General features: G+C 38.0%; 1 protein-coding gene across 3 annotated transcripts; it reads right to left on the bottom strand.

The window, feature by feature from the left end:
- Window positions 1–1,341: 1,341 nt before the first annotated feature.
- LOC109003899 (3-hydroxyisobutyryl-CoA hydrolase-like protein 5) lies at window positions 1,342–18,069 on the bottom strand. Of its 3 annotated transcripts, none has more exons than XM_018982237.2 (16): window positions 17,779–18,069; window positions 17,513–17,583; window positions 17,239–17,322; window positions 17,054–17,122; window positions 16,676–16,739; window positions 16,491–16,564; window positions 16,288–16,371; window positions 16,068–16,152; window positions 15,873–15,958; window positions 6,151–6,272; window positions 5,854–5,914; window positions 5,646–5,744; window positions 2,235–2,336; window positions 2,070–2,111; window positions 1,815–1,915; window positions 1,342–1,695 (listed from the first exon to the last, which is right to left on the bottom strand). In XM_018982237.2, exons 2-16 carry the CDS (start codon window positions 17,543–17,545, stop codon window positions 1,641–1,643), a joined length of 1,161 nt encoding a protein of 386 aa, XP_018837782.1. In that variant the 5' UTR covers window positions 17,546–17,583; window positions 17,779–18,069; the 3' UTR covers window positions 1,342–1,640. The 3 variants fall into 3 exon arrangements, with proteins under 3 accessions (XP_018837782.1, XP_018837784.1, XP_035550390.1); XM_018982239.2 differs by having other exon boundaries at window positions 17,894–18,069; XM_035694497.1 differs by lacking the exon at window positions 17,779–18,069 and having other exon boundaries at window positions 17,239–17,352.
- Window positions 18,070–18,725: the final 656 nt, after the last annotated feature.

Raw genomic sequence — 18,725 nt, 5'->3', positions numbered from 1 at the left:
CTTGATGCCTAAGTCAAAATAGAGTGTGGAGAGTATTCTAATTTTCAAATTGTTCAGAAGTTACCTCAAGCATGTTCTTTAACCTCTATTTATACGAATCCCTAGCCTGACCAATATGACCTGTTTTTAGGTTGACATCCTCTAATCCTTGCTAGACGAAGGATTGTTAGGGCTTCAAGTTCGCTACCAATCAAAAGAGGAATTGATATGCTGGACGAATATCACAGGCGAGTATCATGCCCAAGATAGCTCGTTCTTTGCACTAATTAATCGCTATTAGTTCTGCTTAAATTTGAATTTCACATTAGTGCATTTTGGCAATTTGAACTATGGGTTTTACACTGCAGACCCTCGATTTAGGGCTAGTGAGTTTTTTAGAACATGGGCTCTGGCCCATTTCCTGTCAAGGGATATTTGTCCCAACACACCCATTTGCTGGGCAAACTGAGAAGGGTAGATGGTAATCCACCTTGCAAATAGGTTACCTTTAGCCACCCCTTGGTGCACCTTTCCGTGCAAAGGATATGGTTACCATGAGTGGCTTGTGTCCACACCTTTGCATGGTGCATTGAGACAATTTGTAATACTTGAACGTGAACCACCTTCCCCGAGCTCCCAATGTAGTACCACGAAAGGCAGAGATTTTGCCCTTCACTAGCCCCACCCTCCCAACTCAAGGAGTGAAGTTTTATTATTATTTTATTTAGAGTTACTCTTGTAACGGTCAAAGCTAAAAACTTCCAACCTAACTCGATCAATCCAAAGTAACAGTGAAATCAGACAGTTGGGGTTGAGTAAGGTTGGATAATGCAAACACAGATTCTAAAAAATGAAGCAACACTATTTTTTTGTAATTTTATTAGAAAACAAACGTTCGATCAATCCAAGTTGGGACAGAAGACCTGCTTTTGAGTAGGGTTGGATCAAGCAACAATTTAGGTTAAGTGGTGTATGGAGTCTATGGACTTTTCAAGTCAGCTTGTGAAATGCTGTTTTCAGGACAGATAGGGTATGTATAGAAAAAAAAAAAAAAAAAAATTGAACCCTGGAATGCTTTCACTACACTACATACACCCCTCCACAGGTACTGTTCATTTGTTCTCGTAATTTCCACACGCTAGGTCTTGAGTAATGTACATCAACGGGAGCAATATATAGGATGTGCAAATTTTTTTAGGCCCCTTTGGATTCAAAAAGTGTTTCATCTTATCTTATATAATCATTACAAATTTTTCAAATTCTCATACAAAATATAATAAACAATTCAACTTTTTCAAATACCAAAACTATAATAATATTAAAAAAATAATATTCTAACAATATTTTTTTTCAATTTTCATCTTTCATCTAAAATTATCTCATCTCATTTGTCAAACCAGCCTTTAATTGTTTACACCGTTCATGCTCCATGTCCAAAGCTTAGTGTCTTTAATTCCTTTATTTAATTTTCCTTTTTTTTTTCAATGGGAAGATTTTGAAACCATGATAACAGCCATTTTATTCCTACACATCAAACAGAGAGAAACATACAGAAACCAGATAGATGACACGCACTGGTATTAGGGGTCTGAGATGATGATAGTTTCGCACATTACAAACGATTTACGTAACATGCAGCTGCTGCCCAGATTTTCTTTTTATTAGTCTTTCACCTTTGAAGTCGCATAGGGTGTACTCTCATATTTACCATGCCACCTGTAATTTGGTTTGGATAAATAAAATTTAATAGTAATTCTTCATTCCCTGATAATTTTGATTGATTCAGTAACATGAACATTCCATAATGCAGATATAGACATTGAAGCCACACTGACCTGTTGTCCTCTGGAATCTGGAGCTCCAAATTCTCTGTAAATTTCTGAAATACCAGGTCTACGTCCTCATCATCCAATTTGTCGAGGGATGGCGGCTCCCACTGCCAGAATTAATGATTTAGAGATTAACAGAGTAATGTCACTAATATTAGCTAAATAATAAAAATTAAAATAAAAGTAATTTTCAAATGACATGGTCAATTTCTCTGTTTAAACTCAGCCTCTATTGACTACTGGCATTCATATGCTTGTTACCTTTGGAGCATTATCCTTGTCGATGGTGAGCGCCCTTATACCCTTTTTATCAGCAAAGAAAAAAGAAACAAGCATTCATTAAGGTGTAGCAGATGAAATATTCTTTCTTCCATGAATGGAGGACTTGCTCTAAATTTATGATAGTATTGAAACTGCAATAGTCACCTCGTAGACATCCTCGGAGATTGTGGCACGCAGTACATTCATTGTGAGTCTGAATTCCTTTTTCAAACATTCAGACAGTGTTTGCTTCCTTCCTTCACGAATCTGGAGATGTTTAACAAGCATTTGAGGCAACATATGGAAGAACTACCAACAAAACAAGAAAACCTATCTGTTTCTAACACTGTTATAAAAAGTAATTTTGGAGTGATGGAGAGCAAAAGGTGATGTTTTTATTCCATGATATCAAAATAATCAGAACAAGTAAGAACAATTTCAAGTAAAAATCCGAAGTTAAAGAAAAAGGTAAACGATTGCTGAAAGGGAATTGATGTGAAGAATGAAAAAAAAAAGGGGGGGCACTGTGTTCCAACTAAATGGACAAATCCTGGATTTATCTTTAGCAAAATGTTTTTATTAATTTTAATGGACAAATGCAATCGTGTAAAGCAATTCACTAATTAAATTCCACAAGCATTCAGGGCAACAAGCACAGAGGATTCGTTCATCAATTTATTTTACATGTTCAATCTAACCAAGACTTTCAAATAACTTACAACAAAAATGATTAACATAATGTAAGCAAGAGGGAAAACATCTGACTCATGTCAGGATGATCTTCAATGCTATAAAATTTAAAAATAAACGGAAATATAATTTTACACCCCCAAACTACCACAAATTTTTTAAATGTGTACCATAAACTGCAACTGTATATTTGCCCCTCCAGACTATTACTTTTTTCGCAATAAAGGTTTAGATCTGACCAAAGAGGATGATGAAATTAAGTTACACAGTACAATCCTGATGATCAGATTGTAAATGCTGCAAAACTGCCAAAAATTGGTAGTGTAGGATGCAAATTGCGGTTCTGATAGTTTGGGGTGGGAATTGAAACACTTGGGGAGATACATGTATTTTTCCGTAAAAGAGAATCACCCATGAATCCATGAATGGAAAATAATAAAACATATACACAAGGTGCATTCAACGGAAACACCACCTTTGGGTAGGAGTCATCACAGTACAACAGACATGAAAATTTCTCATAGTCCCATTGCAGCTTCTTTGCTATTCTTTAAACACATGCAGGCCAACAAAATCCAAACAAAAACATTAACACACCCTTGATGACTCCCGTATGAAGATGCATATCCAAAATAACCCTCACACATTGACACAATCTACAACTCAACAACCTCTTTAACATGAACGATGGCCCATTTTTAGCAACGTATTCTTCAAGCTTCATTATTGGCCCATTTTTCCCTGGCCACTAAAGCCTTTGAAGAAACCTGAGTGTTTACCACTTATCAGAAGAGAGAAGCACATAGAATATATACAGTGTCCTATGCACTCACACCACTTTACCCCTAAGCCACATCTCAACATAGACAACAAAAAATCCCAACTGATATGGTCATAAGGACTAAGTCTAAGATCAATCTCCCCTAACGAATATGTTCTGGATACGAAATTTTCCAACACCACTTTCATCCTGTTTGCTAAGACTAGAAATGATCTTCTCGACAGCTCCCAAAAGGCTAATGGGACTGAAATTCTTAATCTCCATACCCTGTTTCTTAGGACATAAGTGCAACAAATGTGGCGTTACAGCTTCTTTCGAACTTCCCCCTAAAATCGAACTCATAGAGAACACTCCTTAAGTCTTCTTTCAGTAACACCCAACAAGACCAAAAAAGGCAATAAAAAGTCATCCAGATGGGGAACTATTACCATTTTGAGCTTCCAGGACCTTGTCACATTTCTAAGAGTCAAATCTTTACCAAAGCACATTGCTTATAGATTGTCTCAGTTTCTTCGGAATGGTTATTCTCTTTATGAAGCGATTGTGGTGGCTGACAATTATGACTAGGTTTGAAACGTTCATTACAATTTAAGTGCTAGCCTTCTACGTACTGTGCTGCATTTCATCCCAAGGAATCTTATTTACTGAAGAACCAGTCCCTTGGCTGTTGATGAAAGGTACAAATGTAGGTCATGGAGATTAGTTTTTGACATGAGAGGCGATGTCCCATCTACATGGTTTCACACAAGGTTATAGGTACCAATAACCTTCTGAGGTCAGCTAACTACATGCTTTGGCAACTGTTCAAACTTACGCCATAATCTCTGAGAGTCCTGCCTTCTTTGATATGAATAAGGCCTCATCAAAATGTGCAAACTTGGCCAGTAACACCTTTTCAAAAACTACCCAGAGTATGATCAAGCCTTCTTCATGTACCTGTTGCAACCACTGAAGCCTCTGATTACTTCTCCTTCCAAGGGGAGGAACCTAAAGTGGCTCCCTGCTCTGGGGTGTGCCTTGATTTACAAAGACTAAGCTACTCTATTGGGACCCTCGGTAGGATCAGTACAACTTGGAAATCAACACTCAAGTAATTGGTGGGACATTAAGGGTTGCCTCATTCCTTCTCCATGGATGGTCCTAGATGAACTCCCTCTTTCCAAGGAAATGGAGAATGGTCCCTTGGAAGGCCACACGAACCCTAAGAGTCTCCAAGATCTCTTTCAAGGCCCCTTCAATACGGTGCATCCATTCAGAATTGTGTACCCTCACCTCCAAGTGATGGATGCATTCATCTATGCAATGCATGTCAGCTTTTACTTGTCTATACATTCTTTGTTGGTGACACAATCCTTACACCAATTCATGCGCCACAGATGACAAGGAACAAAAAAGAGACACGAGTGACATTAAACAGAATCACTCCAAATCTGGTAGGAATCACCCCAATTTCAAGAGCCCTCAAAATTTATCAAGATTCTACCTGCTGCTTCTATGGCTATTCTTTATACACAAACACACCACCAGCAATCCAAACAAACAGAACTCCTAATAAATCCATCATGCAAATGTGTGTTTGACATAGCCATCACATATTCACATATCTACAACTATTTGACACATGATTCGTATCTTCCCCACATGTTCCTCAAGCTTGACTAGAACTTTCTCCCACACTGCCCAACATTTCATGCATGATATCCACTCTAGGGTCCGAGCCATGCATGATCGTTTCTCCTCATGGGTTGGAATGTTATAGGCCATATGGAGCCAGGGTTGTGGGTGATGGGGCATATCAACCACAACATGTTCAAGCTCTGAAAAGAAGAGGCTTTTCATGTTGTGTGAAGGATACAAACATATCACGATTCATACAACACATGACTGAAAAGCTTTTTAAGTGTTCAATTCAATATCAGAGGCAACCTGAAGGAATAGAGCCTTTACATTTGCACCTTGAACTGAGTCTTGATATTCAAGTCGTGGGTGTCTTTTATAAACTCTTGATGTTGCAAATTCGCGGCCACAAGTATAATTTTTATCCCTTGTGAAGCATTCAATGTAAGCAAGAAATTTATTATAGCATTTGTTATTAATCAAATTACCGATTTTAATGTTATTTTCAATCCTGTAGGGGACGATCTCCTTAACCCCTTAAGAACTGCACCTATCCATCCATTTCCTTCCTTGCTTGCCTCAGATTCCTGAAAAGCATATTACATACAGACTACATGGCTCAGCAAAGATGTGGAGATTTAATATTTTGATGAACTTCTGCATGCAAATTGTGAAAGGAAAAGGAAAATTACTTACAAATGATTTTATAATGTCCGCAACATTATTCTTGGAAAAGCATTCATCAATTATTGACTTCCTGAAAGGTAACCAAAACCTTATCGTTAGCAATATCAGAACCTGATGGTATCTCAGATCCCATTTGCAACAGCAGCTAATGCTTCACTAGTGTGAATAATCTTCGGAACATATGGCATCTTGTCCTCCCATAAATAAAGGGTGAAGGGAAAGGTTACATGGGATATTACGTGTGTGTTTGTTTATATAGATATAAAAATATATTTAAAGACATAAAACACTGATATGATCCCTTACTTGTTTAATATGCTATTTTCATCAAGCTGAACATCCACAGAGAATTCTTCAATTGCAGATTTGACCGCATTCTTATCACCAGAGTTCAAACTTATCAAATGCTTCTCTAGCTCAGGCAATTTCTGGTCAATGGCAAAAATGGTAAGAGCATCCTCAATGGATTAGCCAAAGTTAAAGAACATTTTTTATGAATGTAAGAGAAATTTGACTTTTGATTATTCTATTTACATAAATGTCTACATTGGAATAGCTATTTTTTCATTATATAACAATAAAATAATGTAAGATGAATTTGGTTTTGATTATGCACATCAAATCTCCACTTTGAATTATCTATTTATTCATTATATAATAATGAGTAACTAATAATTTCAAAAATATTTAATTTTTTTAATTATTAATTTATTTAATTTTACCATATTTTACTATTCTACCTATTATATATTAATTAACAATCATATTCTAATTAAATTAATATATCACTAACTCAAATTAATATTATCAATTGTGATAAAATATGTGATAGAAAGAAAGGGAGAGAAATAATTGATAAAATATGTATTTGATGTATGTACAGTAACTTTCAAATTTGGAAAACTTTTGAAAGTCACTGTAGCTTATTTGGAATTTAGCTAATCCTTTGTGAGCATATTTCGCTCTCTAATAGCTAAATACTCAATGGATTTAGCTTTTAACTAATCCATTGAGGATGCTCTAAGAGTGAAGTGATATAATCACAAGCGAATTGAGTCCATATTTTTGTCACTCAAAAGTCAATGGAAAATGGGTCACTATGAAGCTCTTGAATGAATTAAAGTTCAATTTGTCATTAACAGTTGTTCGTAAAATGAAAAACGAAAACAAAGCTTAGTCAGATCTACAAGCTATCATAATTAGAATATGGTCATTTGCCAACACAGCTAGTATTGGATGAATAATAAAATAATAGGAACTGATGCTTACAAGTCTAGGAAATTATAATTACTCCCTTGGATTTTAAAATAGCCTTGACAATGAAAAAAATTTGCTTGACATAACATTTGGTGTAAATGTAATTTCACAGCATGAAGGAGATTATTTCTGCAGTTATGAATGAATGGCATTTGGTCTAATCTAACATCTTCATATGGAAAGGACTACAACTTACTTTGATAGATCATTTCAATCTAGTCAGGTTTGCATTTGAAAATATAATGGAGCATGATAGGGTCAAAAGCGCAGTTGGGTATTGATGGGAACCAATGTTGGCCTAGTCTTAAAGATTTTTTGCAAATTCCAGATGAGTCAATCACAAGATCAAGAGCTAAGAAGATCAAAAAGACGATACAATCCACTTGGGACGAGTCTAGCAAGAGCCCAACATTCAAGATGGGCTTGAATGATAAAGATTTAGTTTTAATTCATTTGATAAGTTATGGAAGAGGGCAACAACATGACTTAAAGACTTTCAACTTGTTTAATTCATTTAAATGACTTATTAGTTTAGAATAATTGAATTTATTATGGAAATGACTTAAAGGGGACCTATGCAAGGGCATATTGGAAAAGTTATTATTTCATTGAACTAGGGTTTCTAGAGGTTACTGTAGCGTTACTGTAGCAGCGACACTGTAACCGTAACACTGTTCATCTAGAGGCATTTTGGGTAAAAGGGACTTTATTTTATAGCTAAGGTTTTAATTAAATTTTGGTTTAAATACTCTTTGCAGCCTCATTTAAAGAAGTTTATGAAATTTGATGAATTTATTCATTGTGAGTTGAGTTTTACTCCTCACGTTCTTAATTGAACTTTTAAACTTATCAAAGGTAAATCAAAACCTTTGTGGTGTTCCTTCTTGTAATCTGAATTCTTGAGATGGGTTCTTCAATGGGTCTAGATTTTAATATAATCTAAGTTCTTGAAACAAGTTCTCATCAGGTCTAGATTCTCCATCCATTGACTTGATTTTGACTTTCTTGAAGAGTTTTCAAATTGATTGTGGGTTCAAGGGATTCCATTCCCGCGGGTTCATATCAAGTATGGACTTATTTTCCAATTAACTCTTAAGATGGCATTGTAATGCAAGGAGTCTTTTCTCCAATCCTTATAAATTTTCATAGAGATTCTTTATTCTTTTCAATTTCTTGTGGTTGGGAAAAACTTTAAATTTCCTGCTTCGTTTAAATTTTGGTTGGGAAAGCGCAGTTGGGTATGGACTTATTTTCTAATTAACTCTAAAGATAGTGTTGTAATGCAAGGAGTCTTTTCTCCAATCCTTTAAATTTTGGTTGGGAAAAACTTTTTTCTCTCTGTGCATTTTCCTGCCGTACAATTTCCTGCTTCATTCCAATGGCGTTTGTGGGAGCTTGAACGTGGGTTTTTGCTCAGACGGGAAGGAAAATGGGTCTTCGAAAAGTAGTCGATATAGAATTAAAGTCTTTTGAGGTGTTAAGGGATAGGCGTGGGGTACTCCTTACTAAAAGAGGGTGGAAGCTTGTGAAGCATATGAGTTTGGATTTAGCTCACTGGTTCACAAAAGCCCTGGAAGATGGTTTAGGCTTTGTTTGGAAACTAAATTCATCTCAACTCATTTCAACTCATCATTACAACTTTTTCAAATCCCAACACAAAATATAATAAATAATTCAACTTTTTCAAATTCTAAAATAATAATAATAATAAACAATAATATTCTAATAATATTTTATCATCTCAACTCAACTCAGTTCAACATCCAAACGCATCCTTAATGGCTGGGAGGAAGGAGTTCTATACAGTGCATAGGGAAGGGGACAGGGGCTATATAGCACAGAGGTGCTCTAACCTTCAGGGTGCGTTCATGGCACTCGTGGAGTACGGTAGAGGTGGTCGCTATAACTGCATCTTTATACCTAAAGACAGGGACGGAATGGATTGGAGGAAGTTGGTGGAAGTTTTGGGGGAGGCTGGGCAAGAAGGTGATTTCTTTGGGGTAGGCACCGCCAGCGATGACGGCAGCTCCACCTTCCAACAGATCGTACTTGGAGGCTCTCAAAAATTCAAGGGCCTTGGACCCGTCCCATCAACCTGTCAGATTGAGAGGAGCCGCGCCGTTGCTTCTATAAGGGTCTAGAGCCTTGAGGGTGGTGGCAATGGGAGTGTCGGTCTAAATAAGGAATTACTCCTTCAGGCTGTGACGGAAATGCAGAGGCAAGTTAAAGAATTGCAATGTAATTTTAATGCATTGAAACGGTACATCCAAGAGGAAAAAGAGGTGGGCCGGGGGAGAACCGAAAGGGCAATTGTCATTGGGCCAAGAACCATATGGGCCCAGGTGCAACCCGCAGGCCTTAGGGAAAGGAAAACTGGGAGCTGGGCCCAGGAGTTGGGCCTCAGTATCGGGATACACAAGCTACCCTCCTATGGGGCCTATTTAGAGTAGGTGTTACCCGTCTACCTCAGGCTCATTGTCGGGTGGGCCTCTGCCACCCTTGCCAGCAAAGAGCCAGGTGGACCCGGTGAAGACGGCGGCACCACCAACGGAGGCTAAGCAACTAGAGTCTGGTCTGGCTGAGAAACAAGGCTTGAGATCTGCTAAGCCAGGTCCATTCCAGTGGACTTCGAGGGACGCGGGTGTTTTGACGGCAACAGCATCGTCGGTGGCTCCTTTGCCATTAGTGGAGGCTCTGAGTTTTGAGTTCTCTTCCTGTGAAGAGACACCTGTGATGGGGGGCTACCAGGAAATTTACGAGGAAGTAACCAAGTGGAGATGGTGGAGTTCCCGCCACCGTGCACCGCTGCTGTAGCTGCAGCTTCTTGTAGCCAAAAATTGCCGATGAACGTGATGGGAGGATCACCTCCCTAGAAGGAGGTCCAGTTTCAACTTGAGGATCATCTCGAGTCCATCGTGGCGGGAAAGCTCTACGATGAAGCCCCAGTAGGATTCATTCTAGGGGCTAAGGGGGCAAGGGTGGAGGTGGTTGATGATGGGCTCTCTCAGAGACAGCTGTGAGGTAATGATCATCCCTGAGACTCAATTTTCCTCTAGTAATGTTGTGGTTGAATGGAAGGGTAGAAACTTATTCTGGGAGGAAGAAAGGGGGGTGACACCTAATCTGCAGTGGGCTTCCAGTGAAGGGGAGCCTATCCCGTTGAACCGTTTACTACCAAATGAGTCGAATGTATCGGATTGGATGCTCCAAAAGGTGAAAGATATGCAACACTAGATAGGTATGGAATGTGTGGATTATGAAGAGCAGGTTTGGCGTTACTTACTGCCATTGAAGCGGGTCATACACAGTCAAAGAAATCAGGGTAAAAAAAACAACAGGAGCTCAAGCGCCTAACTTGGTCCTTGAATTATGAAAGAAGTTCAAGCCGTGAAAGATCCAAAGGGAAGGGGCTTGCTTCTCCTTTATGAAGCCGAAAATTGTGTCTTGGAACGTCCGTGGGTTAAATAAGGAAAGTAAGCGACTTCGTATAAAAAATTTGCTGCAAGAGTGGAGGGCGAACATAGTATGTTTACAAGAAACTAAGCTAAAAATTGTTTCTAGAAGGTTAGTTCGAAGTGTTTGGAATTGTACTTATGCTGATTGGACTAATCTTGCATCGAATGGGGCATCAGGTGGAATCCTAGTGATATGGGATAAAAGAGTTATTGAGAAAATGGAGTTTGTGGGGGAGTATACAGTAGCATGCTCTTTTAAGTGTGTGGCAGATAATTTTGTGTGTGGCTGAAAAGTGAAGACTTTGTGGATAAGGTTAGGCAATGGTGGTCTTCTTACCAGTTCTACGGTAACCCCTCATACATCCTAGCCTGTAAATTAAAAGTTTTGAAAAATGACCTTAAGCTTTAGAACTCACAATCCTTTGGAGATATATGTGAGAGAAAGAAATTCATGGTGGAGGAGTTGCAACAGTTTGAACGGATACTTGAGGCTGGAGCCCTTTTACCGGAAGAGATATTGTCAAAGGCAGAGTTAGTTTCAGAATTAGAAATAATATTATCTTTAGAGGAGATTTCTTGGCACCAGAAGTCGAGAGCATTGTGGCTGAAAGAAGGGGATCGGAGTACAAAGTTCTTCCATAGAATTGTTAACTCTCATAGAATAAATAATATCATTGAAATGCTGAATATTAATAGTATGGAGTTAAAGGAGGCCGCTTAGATTCGTGACCATGTGGTGGATTTCTATGAACAACTGCTTACAGAACGTGAGGGATGGAGGCCAAAGTCTGGATGGTCTTGGTTTTGATACTATTGAGCTCCAAAAAGCGTCGTGGTTGGAGAGACCTTTTGAAGAGGAGGAAGTGTATGACGTAGTGAGATGTATGGGTAAAGATAAAACTCTAGGTCCAGATGGCTTCTCGATGGGTTTCTTCCAATATTGTTGGGAGGTGGTGAAAGTGGACATAATGAATGTGTTTCAGGAAGTATCATCAGTTGGAAAGTTTGAGAAAAGCCTAAATGCTACTTTTATTGCGTTGATCCCAAAGAAGATTGGAGCGTCGGAGGTTAAGGATTTTTGACCGATTAGCCTGGTAAATGGGGTGTATAAAATTATCTCCAAGGTTCTTGCGAAGAGATTAGGGGTGGTTTTGGGCAAGATCATTACAAAGCCACAAAATGCATTTGTTAGGGGACAGCAAATTCTAGATTCAATCCTTATAGTGAACAAGGGCCTGGATAGCAGATTAAAGGCTGACTCCACAGGGATTGTTTGCAAACTAGATATGGAGAAGGCATATGACCATGCAAACTAAGATTTCCTCTTGTATTTGTTAGGGAGATGTGGCTTTGGGGTTAGATGGCATACTTGGATTAGTTGGTGCATCTCTACGGCCAAATTCTCAGTCTTGATTAATGGCTGCCCTACCGGCTTCTTCAGCAGCTCTCGAGTCTAAGGCAAGGAGATCTTCCGTCTCCACTTCTCTTTGTTATCATTATGGAAGCCTTGAGTATGATGATATCGGCGGTGGTTACGCATGGGTTTGTGATCCCCACTTCTCTTTGTCTCATCTACTTTTTACAGATGACACGCTCTTATTCTGTAAGGCAGATCGAAACCAGTTGAGGGCATTGAAGGCTTTGTTACTATGCTTCGAAGCAGCGTCAGGCCTGAAAGTTAATTTTGACAAGTCAAAGTTAGTGCTAGTTGGGACCGTGAGTAACACTAGGCAGCTAGCTAGTATTATTGGGTGCAAGGTAGCTTCTCTTCCCATTACCTACTTGGGATTGCCTTTGGGGGCTGCCGCAAGGGCCTCATCCATATGGGATTCAGTTATAGAGAAGATCGGAAGGAAATTGGCAGGGCAGAAGAGATTGTATTTGTCGAAAGGTGGCCTGTTGACTCTCATCAAGAGCACCATTTCTAACTTACCTACGTACTTCTTATCTTTGTTCCAATTGCCTGCCAGTGCAACGGCTCAGATTGAGAAACTGTATCATGATTTCTTATGGAGTGGGATAGGGGATGAATTCAAATTTCACCTAGTCAGCTGGGATAAGGTGTGTAGACCAATCTCGTCAGGTGGGTTGGGTCTAAAGAATTTAAAAACAGTCAATCGGGCCCTGCTTGGGAAGTGACTACGGAGGTATAACATGCAGACAGAAGCCCTATGAAAACTGGTGATTGATTGTAAATATGGAAGCTTGTGGAAGGGCTGGTGCACTGAAGAGGTTAATGGGGCAAGTGGTGTGGGGATTTGGAAACACATTAGGCGTGGGTGGGGGGATTTCATTTGCCATTCTAGATTGGTGTTGGGGATGGGGTCCCGAATTAAGTTTTGGAGGGACATATGATGTGGGAATGAGGCTTTAAAGGATGCATTTCCAGCTATTTTCTGAGTGGCTAGCAATCAGGAAGCGTCTATTGAGGACCTCATGCTTCTATCAGGGGACCAAGTACAATGGAACGTCACATTTAGTAGAGTAGCGCAAGATTGGGACGTGGACATCTTTGAGACTTTTTTCAGCCTTTTATATTCTATGAAGCCGAATAGACAGCAAGCTGATAGGATGTGGTGGACTCCTGCGGGTAAGGGCATCTTCTTAGTTCGATCCTTCTATAAGTCCCTTTCCCAAGCCACAAATATTCAGTTCCCATGGAGGAGAATTTGGAAAAATAAGGGGCCTCCAAAAGCGATCTTCTTTACATGGACAACAGTGTTGGGGAAGATTCTGACTACCGACAACCTAAGGAAGCACTCGATAGTTATACTAGACTAGTGTTGCATGTGCAAGAGATCTGGCAAGACAGTGGAACACCTCTTGTTACATTGCGCGACAACTAGAGCCTTAAGGGTGGAAGTCTTTAGCCGAGTAGAGTTATCCTTTATTATGCCGGCAACTGTGGTTGATCTATTGGCCAGCTGGACACTTCCGAGAGGAGTTCAACAAATCAATGCGATATGGAAAATTATCTCGATCTGTATTATCTGTATTATGTGCCTTAAGGGTGGAAGTCAATGCAATGATCGGACTTTCGAAAACAATGTGCAGTCATCGGAGGAACTTAGAACTATATTTTTCCGTACTTTATTTCTATGGGCCATTGCTTTAGATTTTAATAGCTTGAATTTTCATGACTTTCTAGCTTCCTTTTTGACCTCGATAGGTCTGATCTCCTGTATACCATCTTATGTACTCAAACTTTGCCTATCTCTAATAATAATATTATCAATTACTTATAAAAAAAAAAAAAAAAATTCTTGTAATTGCTCGGTTGAATAAGCGAAATTTCTAATTAAGTGCAGCATATATAATTGATACTTAAGAGGCTCGAGACCAATTATTATAAGAACTCCAAAAAACATTGAAAAGCTAGGGTCTGAGACCAATTACCACAAATGATGGCCATTTCCTACAACTATTCCATTTAATTTGATCAGCACAAGATCAGCAGCACTGATGGTGCCAAGAAGAGTTCCTCAAATTAAAATGAAAAAATTCAAATGGTCAACGATTGTTTCCTATTCAATCCATCCTTCACGTCTTACCCACAAATAGGCCAACCATATCAATAAATTAAAATATCCCCATGGAAATTTATGTTATTAGCTCTATCAAGTTTATTCATTAACTCCTAGGGGTTGGCTCAAGTGGCAAAAGCCTTGGTCTTGGTGGGGCCTAAGATTTGAAACATCATGGGTGCAAACAATTTCTAGAGATCATCGGAATGGGGGAACTTCCCATTGAATTACTTGAGCTGCACTTGCGGAAAACTCTTTACCAAGGGCTTGTGCACCCCCGGGATTAGTTGGGACTTTGTTCTTGGATACCCAGTGCCAAATAAAAAAAAAAAAAGTTTATTCATCCCCCAACGCCCTGTCCCTCAAATTCATATCGCAGTATCTGATTTGTCACCATTCATTCAGAGGATCTTGCACACTAAAATTGTAGTATCCTGATCCTTTCAGTCAATACCATCAAAACCTTAGATATTTCAGATACACTTTCACAAAACTTATCTTTGCTACCTTCTCTTTGTCCAAATTATGTCTTCAACTTTATTTTTATTGTAGTGTCATAAACACAAATTACACAGCAAGTAAAGAAGGAAGAAATGCCAAGTTTAACAGATGAAGAATAGGTATGGACAAAATCTGCAGATATTTCAAGAATAGCCCAGTGGTGTAGCAGATAGAGCAAAGCAGAGAGGAGAGATTAATCACATACAGCACATAAAAGAAAATCTGACACATAAAGCAAGCTTATCCTAATAAGCTTCTGTTATTTTGGATATGAATGGGGATCAAAGTTCTCATAAAATGAGAACCTGCTTGGAACAGAGGCTGTCCAAAGAAGGAACAACCTTCTGTCCCAAGAAATCAACCAACATTATATGCACTTGGATGATATCAAAAATCAACTCAAGAGGTCAGTCATACTCATAGTTCCTCATCCATTCTATGATAGGTAGAATTCATGAGGAACTATGAAATGTAATAATTAGACTTTTTAAGTCCATTACTGAAAGTCCTCTGTTCCTTCTCTTTAATTTGCAAATTATATGATAAGGCTGTACTGTCAGATATCATTTGAGGCTCTATTATATCACAAAACAGTGGGTATAGGATAGTTTACAAAAAAATAGAATAACCAGCAAGAGGACCAAAAAGAATGTCATAATCTAGCTGTGGCATAGACATCATGTTGCATATGATATAAAAAGGTATATGGCCCTAGATAAACATATATGATCAGAAAAACTTCTCAAGCAATTCTAGTGTTAGAAGTCTAAGGCTTTTTGACTTATATTGAACCTTCAGAATATTAATTTTCCATGATGGGGAGAACTGCTCCATCACCTGCCATATTTCCCTAGTCAACTCGGAAAGGAGAAAAGGATCCCCAATTTTTCTTATAGAATGAATGAAAATTTTATACCCAACAAGAATGCATTTAATATCTCCTCTTTGCTGGCAACACTTGTTGTTTTGATACTATACACCCAACAAGCATGCATGCGAATTTATACTGATATAATCTTGTTACTGACTAACCATGTGAATATACTCTTGTTGAAAGGAAAATTATGAAGCAATAAGTTCCCAGTTCTATTTGGACAAGTGTTTTCGGATTGTTCCATTTCCTAGTCAATTTTGTATTTCAAGTAGAGTATATCAGTATAAATTTCTACTTTTATTTGGCCTTGCCACTTTTCATTGAAGTGCGCTTTTACCAATACTCGACACCACTGAATTGTGAATATATATCAAATGGCGACAAGACTGGATTCTAGACAAGTGCTCTCAAACTAACCTCGGACGGGACAAAATGGGTTGCCAATCCAGCAGCAACCAATTCCTTACCATTCAGCCTAGCTCCTGTTAAGGCCAAGAATTCCCCTGCAAATGTACCCAGGTATTACTAGTCATTTAGCCAATAAACATGGGAAGATCTTTGTCATACATAAAAAGATTAATTTTAATCTCCTCCTATTAATTTTATGCTAACCTAAATGCCCAGGGAGATGAGAGAGAATATAGGAAAAGCCACAGTCAGTGTGAAATCCGATGCTTGCTTCTGGAGTGGAAAATACCTAGGCCACAGCATTCATCGCATACACCACAATGTAATTTGGTGTTAAAACACAGAATTGGAAATAAATCCCATAAAACCAAAATCAACAGACAGATTTATACACGGAAGCATCTAACAAGAACCAAATACACACTGTTTTTTCTGTGACAACTGAGAACTTCATTGGGACCATCAAAGATGCACCTCCACCCATTGAAATTCCATGCACAAGGGCAACCTGTTGACAGCGTTACAAATTGAGTAGTAAATATCAACCATTTCATACACTAGGCAAAACTTTAGCACATCTATTTCCTCTACATAATTTCATCATAAGGGACAACTTTAAAATGGTACCTGGGTTTTCTTATAGGTATGAATATGATAACAGAGCCAATACATTCTATAGACCACTTCAAGGCAAGAATCCTCTGTCAAAATGAAATTCAAAAACCATACGTAACTTTCATGTGCATGCTGTTGCATAAAGAACCATATAAGGAAAGGAAAGCCATAAAATTTTTCGATGGTAGTGCATTTACTCGACTTTCTGCCATCATAGAACATTTTCAGATCTCCACCGGCAGAGAAAGCTCGGCCAGCTCCCTGGATAAGATCATAAGATCCATGACAATCAACATAAGAAATTTTAATGAACAAACCTACCACTTCATGTAGACAGAATGTAAAAATTATTAGTAAGTATACAATTGTATATATATAAGTGCTATTTCATTAGGCATGTTATGGAAATATAAACGTTTTCGTACAAACAGAAAATGGATCACATCTGGATGGTAACGTATTTTTCACCACATTTATTTCCCAAACAATGAAAATGAGTGATCTTCTCTCAAAATATTGTTGTTATAAAAAGGTTGCCCAGATAGTTCAGACATTCAGAAGGATTTAGAACTAACCTTGATAATTACAAGCTCAGCTTTGTGGTCCTTCTCCCACTTTTCCAAGTATTCTGCTAGCAGATAAACCTGGTTGAAGGAAAACAAAAATAAATAAATAAATAACTATTTGTACACAAAAAACAGAAGAGAAGAGGACCTAGAGTTCAAACGAAGTCAATGTGGGTCAAATTTATCGAACATACCACTTCATGTGAGATGACATTCAATTGACGAGGCCGGTTTAAGGTGATCAACCTCACATGATCTATTTCTTCTCCGAGGACAACCTAAGAGTCATACTTTTGTTTTAGCACCAGCTGCGAGTAATATAACCACAGATAATACACATAACCATAGAACGGGGAAAAAAATTAAACGCTAACATGAATAAACAAAATAAGGAGAAAATTGAAAAAAAAATAATATATGAAGAACACTTCAATTATCTCCGTAATTAAACTTTTACATAAAGATTACCTCCTCATCTGGGCGTACAGTTTCTTGTGCCATCAAAATGACTAATTCGGCGTTAGATTTGACTCCGACAACTGCATACACAACTTAAATTAAAAGAATGTAAACCTATTCATTCCCTTCTTCAAGCAAAATCAACTCCTTAAAACAATTGAAAGCCAACAGCCCAAAAATTTCCAAAGATTCTAAAAAGAAGCTCACATAGGAGGAAGAAAGATAGAACATACAACATTAGGAAACATGGAGAAGAAAAAGAAAGTGAGACTCACACGAGCAGTGAAGTTGTGGTGTTCTGAGAGAAGCAAAAGAGAGTGCCACAAACAAGTGGGTTTACGAAGAGTAAAATGGTGCAGTAGATTCCAAGTTTGGTTGGTTGGTATCTACCTCATTGGAAAGAGACGGAGAAAGTAGAGGTAAGATGGTCCAGAATATCTTCCTCCACGCGAGAGTTAGTCCTCCACGCCAGAGGTAGTCCTCCACCTACCACCCCACCACCGGCCAAACCCCCACACGTTTTCTTATCCGCAGCTGAGTGGCTCCGGGTGTCATTCCCACCAAACCACCCCATGTTTTAAGTAACTGGTCAGTGCTCCGCGTGCTTTAACTACATACTAACCAAGTAACCATACCAACGTGGACGGTGGAAGCATAAAAGAAATCTGTGTTTATCGAAAGATACTATTTAAACGATATAACTAATAATAATCAACTCTGCTACAGATAGTCAATTTGGGACACCTTGCGCACCCCTGATAGGGGTAATTAAAAAAAAGAGAAAAAATAAAAAAAAGGCTGAAAGGAAGAGAAAGTCTGGTTGTGCACCCGCAAGTCTCGTCGTTCGCATTTTTTTTTTGGTTTGATTAAATTTATCTTTAAAATTTAGTTAATATCACATTTTTTTATATTTATATATTCTATTTAAATTCAATCATCACATTAGATTAGTCATTCATTCTCTATATAATAATAAAATATTATTAAATTAATAATTTTTTTATTTAATTTATTTGTATCATATTTTATAATTCTACTAATTTAATATTAATAATAATTATATTCTAATTAAATTAATATTAAAAAAATCATATTTTCAAATGTCATTTAATGCTAATAAAAAAATTGAAATTAAACTTAATTGGAGTGAGAAATTATTATTTTAATGTTTGGTGAACCAATTGTAGTTCTCTATAGTTGGCTAATCACTATAACAGAAATT

Source organism: Juglans regia, chromosome 10, assembly GCF_001411555.2.
Source record: "Juglans regia cultivar Chandler chromosome 10, Walnut 2.0, whole genome shotgun sequence".
In the NCBI taxonomy this organism is placed as follows: domain Eukaryota; kingdom Viridiplantae; phylum Streptophyta; class Magnoliopsida; order Fagales; family Juglandaceae; genus Juglans; species Juglans regia.
Note: the sequence above shows the minus strand (reverse complement) of the source record. Positions and strands in the feature narration are given on the sequence as shown.

Coding starts and splice junctions, on each gene's coding strand:
- LOC109003899 (XM_018982237.2), bottom strand. CDS start 17,545: ATGGCACAAGAAACTGTACGCCCAGATGAGGAG. Junction 16,153..16,287: donor CAGTTGTCACAGAAAAAACA/GTGTGTATTTGG, acceptor GCTGTGGCCTAG/GTATTTTCCACTCCAGAAGC. Junction 2,112..2,234: donor TCTCCGAGGATGTCTACGAG/GTGACTATTGCA, acceptor GCTGATAAAAAG/GGTATAAGGGCGCTCACCAT.